Here is an 18,281-nt window from a genome sequence, read left to right as displayed (position 1 = left end):
CTGTGTGTCCATGGTATATTATCATAGTGAGTACTAATAAAAAAAACCATTTTACTAATTTTCTGCTGTATTTCTAACTTCTCTTCCCGTTCTCTAGCCAAAAAAAATTCAGTGATTCTTTGTGTTGCTGTTAGAACAGTCAGCTTCTCATGATTGCATATCATGTTCTTGTAATTCAATTATAGTCTTCGATATTACTATAACAGAATACTTGAGGGAATATGTTAATTTGCTCCTACAGCAAGGATATACACCTGAATAATCAGGGGGCTTCTTCCTTGGGTTTTAATGAAAACCTGTATAAACTAACATCGAGTGAGTCAAAGAAGTCCAGTAGTCAGTGTTGCCAACTTTCTCTGATTTTTTTGTTCACAGGATTTCTGTACAGTTGGGTCAGTTTTATGGTAACAGGGGTTGCCCCTATTTTTTTCCTGAAAGAAAGCTCCTTCTGAATGGTTGCTTTCCCCAACATCTTTTTAGAGAAGAATACCTAAGCAGAGATACTTGGAGGAATCTTTGTGGTATTTTCTCTCAGTAAAGGAGTTGGGACCATTCTCATTAGAGATGATGAGAAGGGAGGAGAAAGAGTTGGGGATGTACTGTCAGTCTTCCTTTCTGTGCCCTTTCTGAGGAAAACAATTTTACTGCCATTTCCTCGTGTCACTCCAAGCCTTGAAAATAGAGGAATGACAGGGACCTATATCTTCTTCCTTACCAAATGTGACTGTCCTGCAGGCAAATACTTTAGAAAGTGCTGTTAAAGGAAGATCAAAAGACTATATTAAAATGTGTTAACTGGGAGAGGATTGATGGATGATGTTTTAAACTTTCATGTTGACAGGACTGAAGCAAGTTACATGTTTGTTTAGAGGCACAGAGATGTAATTGCTACTAAAAATTTTGAAAACTTGCTGGAAATGTGGATATTTGATACAGGTGCTTTTGCACAGCTAATATTAAATCCTGGTGAGTGTGGTGGACAGCTCTTGACAAGAATGAAGCCTATAGAAATATATGAGTGGGCATTCTGTTTCTGGGGCAGCTAAGGAATTAAGAAAGAAAAGGACATCACAAGTTCATAACCAATAAAATACTGTTCAGATGCTTGAAATATAGTTTGGAGCTGTGAAAGTTAGAAGGAAGGTGAAATTAGAGTGAAAAATGGCTCTTTTGCATCCACGTAAAAGACACTAGTAGGGTTTTCTGTTTTGGTTTAGCATTTGTTGGCTTTTTAAGATGTCCTTTAAAAAAAAAAAAAAAAAGCGCTTTTTGGCTTAATTCTGCTTTGTTTTAAATATTTATGTATTATAGCCTGAGGCTGGCATTCAGAAATAGCGCTTTTTGTTCACTGGAGAAGTCACTTAATGTATACTTTAGTTGTTTCATGTATAAAATGGAAATGCAGTTTAATTACTTATCTCAGAAGTCTTTTCAAAGATCTGAAGTATGAGTATTAAATATGGATAAAGTGCAGTAAATTATGTGTAAAGAGGTTAAGCTAGAGTGGAAAACAATTTCATAATGAGTTGCAGAATTGGCTATAAGTAGATTACCTTGGTCATAGTATCTAAGCATTAGGTACGTAAAATCCTACCATATGCTGCTTTCTTCAGGCAGAGGTGTTTTGTAAGTCCTGACAGGAGTTGATATATGCCCTTAAACTCTTTTCTGTTTCTGAAGGGAAATCAAAGAAGGGCCGCTCTTCCCTAGTGCAGTAACAGATTTTTTTTAAAGCTCAGATGCACATTGGAGTACTTTGAGAGAAACTCTACAGTGTCAAAATTCCTGTATCATGACACTGGCAAAGATTTCAGGCCAAGCTTAAAAGCTGGAAGCATTATCTGGTATTTATGAACTGAAACAAACAAACCCACAAACAAAACAGAACAAACCACTACTTTTAAATGAGAAGATTGTGTTTGATCTGATTTAAAGATTTCTCCAGGAAGCCAGTCTCTTATTACAGCTGCCTTGGATTGACTAGGAAATCCTAAGTGCAATTAATGTTTACCTTTTCCTACAGTAGTTTGCACTCTTATATTGTAACATGTTTAATATCCAATACTTTCTTAGCTTAGCATCTAATAAGGGGGTTTTTTTTGAGTTGCTGTTAGTAGACCAAAATCCAGAGTGATAAATGACTTGAGAGCAGGTTTTAATCTGTACTTTGCTAGAGTGCCAGTAGATGGCAATAAAACAAAGACTTGCTCAAATCCTCACGGTTACTGATACATACCGATTTTGTGTCACAGCTCTTGGAAATACAAAAAATAGCTTTTCTTTATAAAGTAGATATTTTTTCTACATATATCTTAGCCGTATTTTGTTATGAGAAGTGTATACTCCTTCACTTAAATCCTACCTGCTCAAGAAATAATCAGTATTTTTAATATAAAATTAAATTATAGTACACAGGTTTTTACCTTCTAATCCCCAAAATTGATGTTACTGTACTTTTTATCATATGTGAACTGTAGATGTGCTGTTAGTCTTGGGAGTAGAAAGTGATGACCACCAGCTGCACAGCATTTTATCAGTTGGGATGATAAGTTTCTTCTTTTTAATTAGGCACTAAAGTATATGTTTTTGCAAGGTACTAAATGATCATTGTAAGGCAAGTATAGTTGACAAAGTAACTTCTTATATTTTAAGTAATTTCTGTGAGCATCCAAACAATTACAGGGAACTCTGCTGATTTTATTACATAAATTGCAAATAATTTCTTTCTAGTTTTCCATTGTTAATCAGTGTCACCTCTGTCACCTGTTAGCTTTATAGAAGTACTTTACGTATTCTCAACTTTTACAAAATACTGAATAGAGTTGCATTAGTGATCTAACAATGATAAATATTTAAATAAAGGGGAAAATTATCATTGTGATAATAATGCAAGTGTTCTAGATCTGTATATGATTCATGCTAAAAGCAAATAATAAACATTAAGCTCTGTGTTTATAAGATTGAATACTATGTGAAAATTTGAGGCAGTCAAAGTTGCATGAGTTTTCATATATGTAAAAGTAAATGTGAAAATATTCATTATATCATTACTTCAGAGGTGATTATGTAAATTTGAAAAAGATTATGTAAGGACTAAACTTTCAACTGGCAAGGGCCTCCTTCCATTTATTTTCATTTGAGGAGAGAGTAGAAGTGATACTGCTTCAAAGGTGAGAAAATGCCTTATAATTATGTTGGAATGTTAGATAAGTCCAACAAATAGTGCACAGTACTGTTTTGAGATACCTCTTGCTCATTTCAAGTTTGCGTGTAAATGTACTTTGGATGAAGACACTTAAGATGAAAATTCTTCTTTTTTATGGATAAGACCAGTGGCAGAAAATTTTCTCATGTGTTCCTAAATGTTTGAGCATTAAGACTTTGTAGGGGGCTTATCTTTAGAGGAGGCTTGGCATTTTTGTGGTGTTTGGTTAATGTTACCAACAGCCACTTATATGTCTGCCCCTTACATTGTCCACTAGGACAAAACTGATGCTTCACATTTATTTACCAGAATTTAACTGAAAAACTTCACTTATTTATTTTATTCCATCCACTAATTTGAATTAGCTACCCAAAAGTTAAAATCTTCATTTTGTAGTATCAGTTTCTCACTTCGCTCATTCACTTAAGGTTCAAAGTACAGTACATTGTTCTTTCGAAGGGAGAAGAAACCTTCAGAAACCACAGAGGGACTAGCCTCTGTGACTGAATCAGTCTTACTGTAATACTGAGATGAATTTATTTTAAAATGCTGAATGACATGGCCTCTTGTACAGGCTAGTGTTAAGTCATTTAATCTAAAAAAATAAGAGCAAACTTAAGAAATACCCCGTTCTTAAGCCAGATTGACTCCATATATATATATCTATCTCGCTTTCTAAAGCTTGTGGTTAGTTCCTGATGCAAAGAACATAAAACCTGTGATGTAACTGTGTACTTAGATCTGGAAATGTAAATAGTGTTATGACAGGACAGAAAGATTGAGGGGGGAAAAAAGCATCTTGAAAGTAGATCTCAGAAAACTGGATCAAAATGGAAATCAGTCACATTAAGGTACTAGCTGTGCTGTTTTCGAGCTTTATCATAGACAAGAGAGGAGGCTGTTGTGTCCCTAATCACTATTAGAACAAGGTTCATGGTAATGAATAGTGTAATAAATAATTGCTTATGGCAGGACTTCAGAAATACGACTCTGCTATGTGATAATTATTTTATGGAGCAATCCAAAAGAGTGGAGTAGTTATCACTGCAGCAGAAGAACTGAATCAGCAGGAATCCCTGCTGATCAGTATCAATCTTTAAAAAGTGGCTTTCCTTTTTTTAAATATTGGTCCCTCAGAAATCCATGTTAATGGAGGTTTTTCAGCATAGAGATACCGAAACTGTTTCTGTACTGTACTGAATTATTCAAGTGTTCTTCTGGAAGATTCCTGGCAATTAAGATGATTTAAGAAATTACAAGAAATTGCAATACTGGGACTGTAGAAACAAGGAAATACTTACTGTAGAATGAAAATTTTCCTGAAAAGAAAACTGCTTTGGGTTTTGTATGTGCTAACAATTTAGTAGTTAGAACTGAGAAAAGTGTAACTTCAGTCAGTGCAAGAGATATGACTGACTATGAGTTTACTCAAATTACGCATTTTTAGTTGTAGGAGTTTGTTTTGTTTTGGCAGAGGATGTGAGATAACTTTCCTTGGTAATTCCCCACAGATCTTACAGAGAAAATTATGTAACTGTAGCTGGATAATTTTGAGGTGGTTGTTCTTTGATTGCCTCATTGAAGGATGGAGCCAGTTTTGCAGCATAGTGAGTGAGGTTCCAGTTACTTTCTCTTTACCTTCATAAGACTTTTTCAGTTTTGGAGAATGTTAGCACAACTGCAGGACGTAGTTTGAATCATGATTGCTGTGCTTATTTACAAAAAACCTTGGAAGAGGGATGATAAAATGGTTAGCCACTTTTTTTTTTCTTTAATAGCCCTGGAAATTATGCACAGTGTCTTTTGCTTAATGCGGCAGAAGTATTATGTTACTGTTTGAGACTAAGAAGACAGAACAGACAGAGACTTTGAGAAAGTGCTCAACGTGTGTGTTGTTACTTGGCTTACTGCTTTTTCAGAGAAATACTTGGCTTTATTACACTCATGTAGGGCCAGAGAACTAAAAGTCTTGTACAAACCTGTGAAAACATCAGTGGTTCAAAACTTGAAAGAACATATGCAGACAGATTATAATATAGTTAGTTGTAAAGTCATGTAGGAATTTGAAAGAATGTGCAATGGTTTGGAGAGAATGCAGTACTGCAGCAAATGTGAAGTACCTGAATATGGACTATGCAAACTGTATTTCAGGATTAGTTTTTTCAATTTTTTCTTTGCACTGAAAGACCCCAAAATGCACGTTTTTGTGCGTTTCAATGCTTCTGATACTCACTTGATAAAATTGCAACCTTCTTCCTGGACTTCAGAATATATTCATTCATAAAAACCGAATATGGAAGTTAGAGTAAATATCTCCAAGCTAATATATTTCTTTAGCAGAGGTACAAAAAATGTACCAGAAACCTTTTTGTCTAAACAGCTTGCTCAAAACTCCCTTTTTCTCTCATGAATTATTTCATTAAAATAGTGCTATATAGCCACAGATCAACATCACATGACATATTTTTGAATGATCCTGACATGCTTGTAATATTTAACATATTTCCATGAAGACCAGAGTTACCATTTCTGAACCATTTATTTTCACTTCCATGATCACTTTAGTGAGGTCAGATGAATGTTTTAACAAGGGAAGTAATTGGAGTTCAATGTTCTTGGTTTGTTTGTTCTTTTTCCCCAAATGTAATTTCTTCTCTTTCCATTCAGACTTAATTATGTAAGGCCACCTCATTAATATGGTTTCTTCCCTCACTTTACACATGTGAATCATCATTAAATTAGCACTTCATCTAAATCTCCGACATTTGGTTGCTTTCTTTCTTCTATGTATGTAAATGTTTTAAATGAGATTATTATTTGCTTTCAATTTCATTTGGAAAAACAATCACTTAAATACAATTTGAATAAATGAGGTAAAATGGCTCAGGAAATAAAGGCAGGTATTTACTGAACATCTTCTTAGATGCAAATTTTTGTGCACACTACTGAGCCTCTGTTATTGTGATTAGAGTTAACTCCAGAGTCTTGTGTAGAAGTTTTGGCACGTGCTGATAGAAAAAGGCTTTCTGTTGTCTGGGTTAAATCATCTCCGCAGATGTCATTAAGCTCTTCTGTGGTGTTACAGCTGCATCTACATCAAACACGTTAGCAGCCTGCCTATGTTTCATTTCTCTGGAGCATGCAGGGCAGGCTTCTGCATAAGAAGTGCTGTCAGTCCACCTGAGTGTGGACAGAAGTTGCCCAACGCAAAGGTGGCAATAATCAGATGCTATTTGTAAAAACTAAGATCTTAATTCCACATATGATGATTCCTGTAACAATCTGAACTGTGGTATTGTCTCAGGCCAATTCTGATGTGCTGTCACTACTTTTGTAAGTTATTTCTGAAGTTCGTTTTTCACCTCTTCAAGAATAGCCCCATTAATTGTCTTTATGCAAAGTTGTTTTGTTTAGAAGAAATAGGAGCACTTTTCCATTAGTGAAAATACTCCACTACTGTTCCAGTATCAATGGCCTGTTTAACAAGCATTTTAGGTCTTAGTTGCATATAAACCTGAATACGTGCAGACAAATTGAAATAATAATAAATTCATAACAGAATTGTATCCTACTGTTTTTAAATAAGTTCAGTATTTTAGTTTCAAACTTCAGAATGTATGGCTGTATCTTATGTTTTCAAGTATTACATTTGAGTCAAAGGAAAATTACCCTTTTTCAAGGGGAGGCAGTAGTTTAATGTGTAGGTAGAAACTTAAATGTTTGATGGTACAAAGCCTGTATTTTGCCTTGAGGCTGTTTAATTCCCTCCACTTAAAGCCGTGCCCAATTACCAGTGCAGTCAATTGAAAAACTTACATTAGCTCAGTAACGTCTGGATTTTTTCTGTAATAAATGTGGAATTCATTGTGTTAGGCTTGTCTTTGTTTTAGCAATAAGGGAATAGAAAGAAAATTTACTGAAATACTGTAGTAGTGAATAGATCTTACCTGATTTTAATATACATTATGTTGCATTTTGTGCTGAACTAAGATACAGTTGTAGTATTAAATGTCAGAAAATATTTTCATGAAAAAAGTGAAGTTGATACATAACAATTTGCAACAACAGCGGCCATGGGTAACTACATGATTCAGAAACTGAAGTGGACAGCTGTAACTTTAAAGTTAATAAAGGTTTTAAAAGTAGTTACCCATTTTTTTAAAGGCTGTGTCACAATATTGTATGATTTCCTGACTCTGAGTTAGCTTTATAGAAAACAGTTTGGGAATTATATGTTATTTGGTACAGGCATGATAGTCACACACTCTCAAATATATTTGTTAAATAGACAGTCAAAATTGTACGTGAATCTGGGACTGCAAGTTTGAGGGAATGCTGACATTTTCATTCAACTTCTGTATTCTTAGAGGAATCTGTTTTGTATGTACTTATTTTGTACATTACTTGTTCCTTGGTTTATTGTTATATTTCGTGATTCCCATATTCTGCTATAAGGTGAGGCTTCTATGAAATGTTTAGATACAGTTTCTAAGCCCTTCCACTCCACCCTGTGAGTGGTTGAGCTTCATTTGTATTGGTGTGGAACAAAGCTGATTTTGAAGTGGAAGAGAAATTAAGTAATTTTGTTTCTGTTTTTTTAACTTTGTAAGCAAAGCTTGTTGGTCATAGCTACTGAGAATACAAATAGGTTGTCCCTGATACCATATTGTTTCAGCTAGTAGAGAATTTACATTTAAAAGAAATCACTGGGGGGATTTTTTTAATGGGTTTATATAAATTCATCTACTACTTAAAATAGATTTGATACATTTTTTTATATAGTGCAGCAAAAATGCCTATGAACTGTTTCAGATAAGCTATGAAATCTGGTAGATACTAATAGATAATCATGGCTAGTGTTTAGATTGGGGGGGCCACTTTTAAAGACAAATTTAGTGAGATGTTTTCCTTTGTCTCTGTAGTTATCAGAGACTGTTACAGACGATTGCTGTACTCGAGGCTCAACGTACTCAAGCAGTTCAAGACCTTGAAAGTTTAGGCAGACACCAGAGAGAAGCACTGAAAGATCCTATTGGATTTGTGGAAAGACTCCAGAAGAAGGTATTTCAATGGGCTTTTCTTAAGTGTTACTTGCATTTTTTTTTAAATAACTAGTAATTCATCATCTGTAGAAATCAGAGAATTATATATATACTTGCATGAACATTATGAGTTTAAAATCCTTTATCTGCTGAGCAAAAATGGCCCTTTGTTTTCTTATTAAATCTGTAAGACATAGGTCTTCAATGATTTTATTTTATATGCTTTCTTTCCTTTTTTTGGTATGTAGAAATGTAATCTTTAAATTTCTAATTGTAATTGTATTTTAAGACAACCTGAAATCTACAGGTGGCTGAAAGTAATTCATAGTAAGGCATCAGATCAAGAATTCATAACTTTTTTCACTAGAGAAATGAAATTTTGTGCTGGGAGTGAATTTGGTAGGGTACTTTTTAAAGAGCAGGAAACGCGATTCATAGCCTAAAACCAAAATGAACACCAGAAAATACGCCTGAGTTCTGGGTAACATCATTAGAATATTGTCGATGGAGGAGAATTAATTTTGATAAGGAAACATTTTCTTTTCAAACTTAAAAAATTGTAGTAACAGGCATACTGAAAAAAATGTTTAAAGCTTGAATACTTTCTTGCTGCCACATCTACCAGTGGCAAACACTTGACCTTCTAGTCTGGTAGGAACACATATTTCAGTGAAGAATGGAGTAGGTATTTTATGGTGCTCTTTTCCTAGGTTTGTAGAGACCTAGGATTGAAGAGAGGTGTGATGTAAGCCCATTGGTTTCAGTAGTTGTCTTTCCATTAAATTTTCAGATGAATTAATAGCATGCATGATGTAATAGTGTTGCATTTGATAATCTTTGTATAGGGACATACTAACGATAGTTGAAAGTATCTGGTGTAATTTTGTCTTCAAACCAAGGGAATGATACTCTTAAGGTTGACCTTTAAATAAAGTGGTCAGCTTTGTAACAATTGTGTTCTAGGTAAAGGACAGCAAAATTGGTGCAAAATATACATTGATTTCTTTGATGGGAGGTGTTTAGGTTTATCAGATGATAAAACTCTGAATCTTTTAGTTTCCTGTGTTAAGAAAGGGTACAGATCTTGGGAAGACAGACAGTAACGGAGTATTGAAGTCAGAAACACCTGATTTCAGCTGCAAAATGCATGCTTTAAAGTTTTACGCTCAATAAGCCATCATTGACCGTGCCGCTGCATATTTTAAATGCACTGTTGTGTATTATTCTTGAAAGATATCTTACCTTAAAAAGACTGTGTGCTGCGTGGCACTTCAGAAATTCTGACTTTTATTTCTGCTGTTAGCTAAAAAGCAGTATCAGGTTTTCATAACTTTTCAGGATTTGTGATTTTTTGTTTGGATATACAGTAATTGCATTAAATACTGCTTTTCACTTTTCATTCCTGTTTTTTCAGGTTGATATGGGTCTTCCGTATCCTCAGAGAGTTGTTCAGCTCCCTGAGATTGCCTGGGACCAATACACCACTAGCCTTGGAAACTTTGAGAGAGAATTCAAAAATCGAAAACGTAACAGTAGGAGAGTGAAGCTGATTTTTGACAAAGGTAAAAGGAAAGTGGGCATATGTTACAAGAAAGAAGTGACCAGTGTGGAGGTTTAATAATTCCTTTTTTGTGTTGCTTACAGTAGGTATACCTGCAAGACCAAAAAGTCCTTTGGATCCCAAGAAGGACGGAGAGTCTGTTTCGTACTCTGTCTTGCCTTTAAGTGATGGTCCAGAAGGTTCTACAAACAGTCGCCCACAGGTAGTTGTTACAAAAGGAAAGATCAAATTTTACAAAATAGTAATGAATTTTTTTCTTTTTTAATACGGGTATGTGGATAATCTAAACTGTTACTTCAGATGTTAGTGTTGGTGATGACGTGTCATTCATGTACTGAAATCAGGGAACTTATTTTTGGTTTAGGCAAATTTTACTTCAGATTTTCATGAATTTCTTTGGTTTGATTTTAGGTGGGAAAAGCATTAAAAATCCTAATCCTAACTGTACTTTTTCTAAACATGTATTCCATTTTATGTACTGTGTTTGAGCAGATGATAAGAGGGCGACTTTGTGATGAGACCAAACCTGAAACTTTTAACCAGCTGTGGACTGTAGAGGAACAGGTAATGGGAAACTCTTCCATTTTGTAGCTGTGGTAACATACATGAGATCAAAAGCAAATTGTGTGATAATGTTTAAAGCATTTAGAAGTTCAGAGTCACATGTATGTAGATACTTATCTTTTGACAGCTCATACCTCTACTAGGAAAGATGGATTTATTTTTTTTCCCTCTTGATTTAGAAAAAACTTGAGCAATTGCTTTTGAAGTATCCACCAGAGGAAGTAGAGTCCCGACGGTGGCAGAAGATAGCTGATGAACTGGGAAATAGAACAGCAAAGCAGGTAACAAGTAAAACACTTTGTGAAGTAATCCCTTTCCTTGACTTTTTTTTTCTGTATTTTAAGCTTTTTAGGAAGCACTAATAAGAGATTGTATCCAAGTTTCCCTTCAACACTTAAGTCATTTATTTCTAATCTGAGGAGGTTTTCTGTAAAAAAAACCCCAATTCGTAAACTGAGGGATTAAAAAAAGAGGGTTTGTTTTCTATAATGTTCATAATTAAAGCAATAAAATTAATTTTGCTAGAAGAGAAATTTGACATCACTGTTTGAGTGCTTGTGCTGTGGTAGTAGTGACTGCATCTTAGCAGTTGATAAAGATTCACAGAAGATTTATTTGTAGATGTTGAAGATTTATTTTTGAAGGATCAATAAATAAAATCCTATATGCTTTCAGTTATCACTTTTTCTTAAAAATGTAACATCAGGGCTTGCATTTCACTAATAACAATACAGCTGTTATTCTCGACCTCAAATATAGAATTTTAAAAGTGCCTCAAAGCTCATGGTAAAGCTGCCAGACCTAGTTGCTAATTAGGTTTTGACAGCCTGCATTTAATTCTATATAGCAAGCATAGCAACACCAACAGTTCTCAGGCTGGAGTGCTGAATTTCCTACACCTCAGTACTGTAGAATGGGCAGACACTCACAGACAGAAGAATTAGTTCTGTACTGGGGCTGAGATCCACAAAAGGACACAGATATGGAGACACTGAGTATTTCTGCATCTGACTTGTTGGGATTTTTCCCCTAAAATGACACCATTTCTCCATTTTGACCAGAAGTAGAAATACTGATGTTCTGTTTACAGTATTTTAATTTTTCCTATTTCAGTTGTGTGCTTTCAGGCAAAAGTATAATTAATTATTTCAATATACAAGATTACATCATCTCTGATCATATGTATACTTATAGGTACATTTCTCCATACCTGAAAAAATTAAAACATACGCTTACTTATTTCATAAATAAAATGTAGAGGTACTTTCTGTATGCTAACTATACATAATTTATATGTCATTGTTAAGAAAGAGTAAGTTTAGCTTCAGCAGGTCACAAACTACTAAAATTTTTTCCTTTCTATCACAATTTTTGCTAGATTTCCTGTCTACATTTAAACAATGGTAGTGTCTTTTATCTGAAAGCCTTTGAAGTGTCTGGAAATACTACAAATGCTGCATTGCAAGATAGGTAACGGTTAGAGTAGTTGTTGCAAAATAGAAAATGAGGATTTCTTGTCCTGAACCAATGTAGCATTGCTGGGAAAACTTTGAAGTGAAGGCCTGTTACATTTCATTTGACATTTAATTGTTGCATGTTGTTTTTCCTAGGTTGCCAGTAGAGTGCAAAAATATTTTATTAAACTGACTAAAGCTGGTATTCCAGTTCCAGGAAGAACTCCAAACTTATATTTATATTCCAAAAAGGTGAGACAATGTTCCAGCAGAAATTCAGTATTTCTGTTTGCATATATGTGCAAATTGAGTCTCAATCATTAATATTTTCAATAGATTTAAGTCTTGATTAGTGCTTTCTTACTAACTAGCTCTACCTTGCATGTATTTCTTACTTAATAAAGTAATATTTTTCTTTTGCCACTAGCACTGTAGTGTGAGTTGAGTGTTATTTTAGTTTTACATCAACATCTGTTAATTGCATCTCTACCAGATAATCTCGGGGACATGAAGTGTCAGAAAAGAGAACATAGCAGTCAGATTGCAGGCTGAACTAACAGGGTTGAATGATTGGTCTTGGGATACTTTCTCCTCATTTGTAGGTTTACTGTAGTTGATCTAGAAGAGGATAATGAGAACCTGGTTGGAAGAGGACAAGGAGCCTTATAATTCATATTGTACAGTCATCTTCTAATTAACAAAAACATAGAAAATTATTTATAACTGAGCATATTGAACTAGCACAAGCATAGGCTTAGGACTGAAATGACATGTTTAATCTTGATTTGCAACATATCTGATGATTAAAATAGAATGGTCATATAAATGACCATTAAAATATGGTGCTTTTCCTGATCTTGGAATGGATGAGAAAAGAACATAGTTCTGAGAAATCTTCTTAATTCGCAAAAGAAAGTTACTGCAAATGTTAAGTGCTCGTATCAGAGGCTTTCCAGTTTGCCATCCATCATGGTGATGCCATTTTACTTTCACCAATATTTTAGTCTACTATTCTGCTCTATAAACAGAGGCAGGGAAGGTGCAGACGTGACTCTGTCTGCCGCCTTGTCTATTGGAAAAGTGCTTTCTGGCAGTGTAACCAAAAAAAACAGCTGGAAACATTGATACGTCAAATACTATGGCAAGATTCATCTGTCAGAACTCTGTTTACCATACTGTGGGGTTGAAAATTTAGTTCAGAAAATTATAATGCTTTGAGTTCTTTGTCACCTTACCATTTTAGATGACCTTAGTCACATGTCTTTTCTTCTTTTCTCATAGTTTTATTTGGAAAGACTTACTACAGAATGTGATCAGTGCTGCCACCAGCAGATCACTGTATTTGATAACTAGTGGGAATACTTAATCAGTACGTGTGTGACATTTTTAACCGTATTTTTCACTAATTTGAACAGTGATCCATAGAGTTCTTTAACCCCACTGCTCTGTGTACACAGTATAACCAAGAGTGAAGCATACTTTGTTATAAAATTCTTAACATTCTCATCCTACAGTGGTAATGCTACCATCCTACAGATTTTTCTTAAGCTCATATGTAGAACAAATCTAATACTTATGTCTGCTTTCACAGTATGATTGATACGCTTATTACGAGGCCATAGGAGTAAGGTCATTGTGCCCTGGTTTGTATTAAGTTAGTGTCTCCATTTTATATTGGTATTCCACATAAGAAATACAGCAGATGAAAAAATCAAACCAATAGCATATGTGGGGGAATTGAGTTCTCAGTCTGTTAATATAGCTGTCTACTTAGAGTACAGATTGACAACACTGTACCAGGCTGTAGTTATTCCCAAGTCTCCAATGGAGATAACATAATGTGGCAGAAAGGAGATGCAAGGGGTATTGGAAGCCTGGGTCGTGCTTATGCTGTGCTTGTCCTCATTTTGATATTGAGCATGCACATACGCTATAAACTGCAGTATCTGCTTTATTGCCAACAATAGAAGTATGAAAATTGGATGCTGATACTTAAAGCACGTATCTATGGGAGAATAAAAAGCATAGATATATGTAATGTAAATGATTGTGTCAAAAGGGATGCTTCACAAGAAGGTAACTGCCTTTCTCCGTGGGGATTGCCCAGGATGCTTTTTCTTAAATGGTTACTGGGGAGGTGAGAAGCCTATTCTGTTCTTGAACATCTTGTTGAAGTTACTGTGTCCTCATACGACATAATGTCTCTTCTGATAAGAAATACAGGAAATTAAACAGGAGGCATCAGTTTATTTTCCTGTATAACCAGTATCTACTACTGGTGAAAATAAAACTGAATCAGAGATTTAGGACTGTTTAGTATTCAGTTCTTCAATTACGGCTTATCATTTTCAATGTAATGCTTATATATATCATTAGTGCACCTGCTTTTAAGCTTAATCCAAAGGATACATTTCCCACAGGAAAAACGATTTTTTAAGGGTGTGCTTTTATGTAGTATTTTAGTTCATTCTTCACCAGAAGTAGAATCATGTTAAAAAGAGAATTGAAATCCTCAGTTAAATTCCTAGGTCATAACTGTATGCATAGCAGCGCTATTATTTAAGCGTAGACACAGTTTTCCTTTCCTGATTTCCAGATCTAGTACTGAATGCGGATCTGTTTTCTATTAACAGAAAATTTAAATCACTGTGTCAGTTCAAGATGAAATACCGTCTAACCTTATAAATGGAAGTATTTTGGGGGGGTTGAAATCTTAAAGAAAATGAGAAAAGCAGCAAAACATAGGAAGTCATTGATCGTAAGGCAGAAGGTGGAAAAATTCAATGCAATGGATAGTACATTAGTCTTAGATCAAAATGTTCATTTTTATTTTGTGCACTGTAGTTCTTCTGCAGATCTGAGGTACCAGCTTCCAATCATTACTACAGACTTCATCTCTTCCCTCAAGATTGAATGAAGCTAGTCTCACTTCGTTGTTATACTTCTGTCTGCATAGCTACATTCCATATAATTTCTGTGATCTTTGCTTTTACTTTTTAAACTGTGCACAACTGCAAAATAATGCTAGATCCCTCTTTAGACATTGAATCCCTCTTTAGAAATAAATGGTTATAGTATTACAGGTTTGTAACTGATATAGGAATCTTTGGCATAAAAAGTCTTGCATAAAAAGAAGCTATTATGAACTATATATGTAAATATTCCTTATGCTTTATCTGTATGGCAGAAGCTAGACTCAGTATAAGACAATCCTCTCTTACGATTATTTAAAAAAACACTTTTCATACTTCTGGTTTTTGATTCACACTGTTTTCTTTAAATTGAGGAATGTAAAATTTGACATTTAAGATGTCAAAATGCTGGTTTGGAAAGTAGCTAAGTAAAAAGTTGAGTCAGTTTCCTTCACCCTAAATTCTTCCTTTTTGATATTTAATATTCTTCCATGGGGAATAAGTAATAGGGGCTGAGTGCCTTTAAGTAATCTATTTTAAAACTGCCATGTATTCTACACCTTCAGACAGCATTAAAGTTGAAAGCTTTTAGATATACACTAATGGAGTAATTTATCTCATCTAACATTTTTTAGGTTCCTTTTCCAGTCAGTGGCAATGAAAAAGAACCTTCAGAGAGCAATTCTTTCTAATTCTTAGAAACCTCTTTTATGTTGTAATGAACTGCCTTTTCTCTCTCTGGACAAGGAAAGATATCTGGACAATTAGCTTAGACTTAAATTTTCTAAGGCAGAAATTAATACAAGTTGATAAGTGTCAAGCATGGACTGGTCTCTTGGATGTTGGACCGGTGCAAAACTACTTTTTTATTTAGCCTCACACCATTCATGACTCTTGGAAGTCTTTTAGTATCTCTGCACTTCAGTTCTCAGTCCTCAAAATTGTAACAGCTTTGTTTTCTGTTCTTCTGTTGTTGTCAGTCTCATCTATTTAGGTGGTAGGGTTTTTATGGTAAGGGCTCTTTCTTACGCATTCTTACCAAAGAAGTATTGCACTGTTCATCTGATTTCACTTGTTATAGGGGAGAAAAACTCCCAACTGTACGAGGCTCTGATGTAGAGATTTAAGTAAAAATAATTGGAAAGATGATAGACTCTTCAGTGCAAAAGAGCAAATTTCAGGCAAGGTTTTATCGGTGAAGATTACTTAAATAATAGTCAAGGAATGTTTTTAAAAATATATCATTTTTTCACTGTAGTCATCAAGTAGACGGCAGCATCCTTTAAATAAACATCTTTTCAAACCTTCAACTTTCATGACATCTCATGAACCTCCAGTTTATATGGATGAAGATGATGACAGATCCAGTTTTCACAGCCATATGGATACTGCAGCAGAAGAGGAAGTATCGGTATGTCATTTAAATCAGTCAGAGAATGTCTTGCTCACTGTCATTTTAACCTTGTTTAATGAATAATATGAGAATAAAGCATCTTTGCCATAAAATAAGTATCATCAAGTAAATTAAATTGTGGTAAGATTCATGAACCATTTTGAATTATAAAACATCATTAATATAAAGGCCTCTAATTGCAGAAAATTTTGACCAAATCAGGAACGTAGGTATGTAAAAGAAGTAATAAAACAGGTTTCTCTTGAAACAGCTCTAAAAGGTTTTAGTTGTATATTTTCAAAAAGTGATGACATGAGATGAGTTTGAAAATCATATAAACTATATAGTTATGATTCTGGTTAAAGATGTGTTTTAGAAAAGTTACATAGAACTCTGGTAGAATTTGAATGCTGTTGGCATCATTGCTTTTGTCTTCCTTCACTGGCTGAGTTAATTATGGATTTTTTTTAAATGTACTTCAAAGCATGAACAGACTGAGTTGTCCAAAAGGCAAATTTATGTGTTTTTTAGAGTCAGATTGTGGTAGACATCTTAACCCAATGTATTATTACATCATGTAGTGTTCCACTTTCTTAACTTATCACATGCAATAATACTACAAGAATTTAGACATATGTCTTTCCCACTTCCATATAGAATCAGAGAAGGACTGTATCCTACTGCTAGGATTCTGGACAAGTTTCACAGCTGGTGTGAATCACTGTGGCTTTACTGTGCTTAGACTGAAGAACCTGACTTGTTAATTTAATTTTTTTTTTTTTTTGTGGGCCTAGTGACATCTTGTGTGTGAAAAGCTTGTTACATAACAGAAGTATTAAGGCCACCTAGTATAAGTCTATTCATTTTCTTTATTGACTTTTTTATATGCACTGCATAATCTTCCTTAAATTATTAAATTTGTTCATCTATTACTCGGTCTTAAATCCCATCTTCACTCATGTTCTGTATTCTCTCTCTGATGGTGTTTTGGTTCATCTACAGACATTCCTGATAACTTTGCATATTACAATAAGAGCCTTAAAAGGCCTGGAAAGAAAAATGCATATTAGAAGAGATGCAGATTACCGTTATTGATCTCAATGGAACTGGTTTTGAGCAAACATTCTTTTGTTCTGTATTCTCTTTAAATACATATTTTCTAAATGATCTGAATATTTTCCTGAAACATTTTGCTTTTGCCATGGTGTCCTAACTAATAAATGTGGGCACCATAAATCAACTGGGATTTATTAATTTGGATAGAAGTTGCTGGTTTGTATTTTTGCAGTGATAATGGTGGACTTGTGCCCCCTCCCTTTTTTTTTTTAAATTTGTCTTAAATTTTTTCTTTCTTCGCTAGTGCATCATTTCCAGATGGATATATTTCTGGCTTGCAGTAATGTAGAAAGGCACAGGTGAGCTCAGTTACCAAAAAGATCCCCATTATCAGTGCAAAATAGAAGCAATTTGGAAGAAAAAAGAGATCGTGAACTATATTCAAAATGAATGTACAGGATTCTGTTCTAATGTTAAAAGTCAGGTGTCTTAGTGACAGTCACTGTCTTGGAGAAGAATGCTTTGCATCAGCATGGTGAAGAGATTCAGTGTAGCAAGAAAATTATAGGAAAGGTTTTCTTCAACTTCTTTACAATGGAAGTACAAGGTGCTCTTCCCTTGTAAAAATTAAGGGTTTTGCCTGGATATTACCAGTCAACTTGACTGGCATAACCATTCCTGAAAAATTATTTTACTATTAATGAGTTATTCCCAAGTGAAGACCCTCTATTCCCAACAGAGTGAATTTACTTTTCAGTTATGATTTCTTCATTTTGTGAGTAGTCTTAATTATTCTAGAACACAACTACTTACTGTTCCAGAATGAAGTGTCCACAGAGGGAGCTATTATAGAATAGTTTATTCAAGATACAGTTATATTGTGCCAGGCACAAAATTTTTTGAGATTTGCATGGAAGGTGAATCCCTGTTTTATGTTAAGAGAATGTAGCTTTTCACCACATATTTAATCATGTCATTTAACCTTGACTTTTTGCAGTCTAGTCCTTTATATAGGTTCATAATTAAATAATTGATAAGGCCTTTAGAAATTTAACACTGAAAAGCAAGCCTCTTTCCCTCAATTCCTTTAATAA

General features: G+C 34.4%; 1 protein-coding gene across 4 annotated transcripts in view; it reads left to right on the top strand.

Moving 5' to 3' along the window:
* ZZZ3 (zinc finger ZZ-type containing 3) overlaps positions 1 to 18,281 on the top strand; it is a 61,893-nt gene that overhangs the window by 37,695 nt on the left and 5,917 nt on the right. For all 4 annotated transcript variants that reach the window (XM_074832306.1, XM_074832307.1, XM_074832308.1 and 1 more), the window contains exons 4-10: positions 8,128 to 8,266; positions 9,662 to 9,809; positions 9,892 to 10,010; positions 10,301 to 10,372; positions 10,552 to 10,653; positions 11,983 to 12,078; positions 15,997 to 16,149. In XM_074832306.1, the coding sequence (XP_074688407.1) occupies positions 8,128 to 8,266; positions 9,662 to 9,809; positions 9,892 to 10,010; positions 10,301 to 10,372; positions 10,552 to 10,653; positions 11,983 to 12,078; positions 15,997 to 16,149 (829 nt within the window). The remainder of the gene's footprint in view (positions 1 to 8,127; positions 8,267 to 9,661; positions 9,810 to 9,891; positions 10,011 to 10,300; positions 10,373 to 10,551; positions 10,654 to 11,982; positions 12,079 to 15,996; positions 16,150 to 18,281) is intronic.

This window comes from Strix aluco, chromosome 8, assembly GCF_031877795.1.
Source record: "Strix aluco isolate bStrAlu1 chromosome 8, bStrAlu1.hap1, whole genome shotgun sequence".
Lineage (NCBI taxonomy): Eukaryota > Metazoa > Chordata > Aves > Strigiformes > Strigidae > Strix > Strix aluco.
Note: the sequence above shows the minus strand (reverse complement) of the source record. Positions and strands in the feature narration are given on the sequence as shown.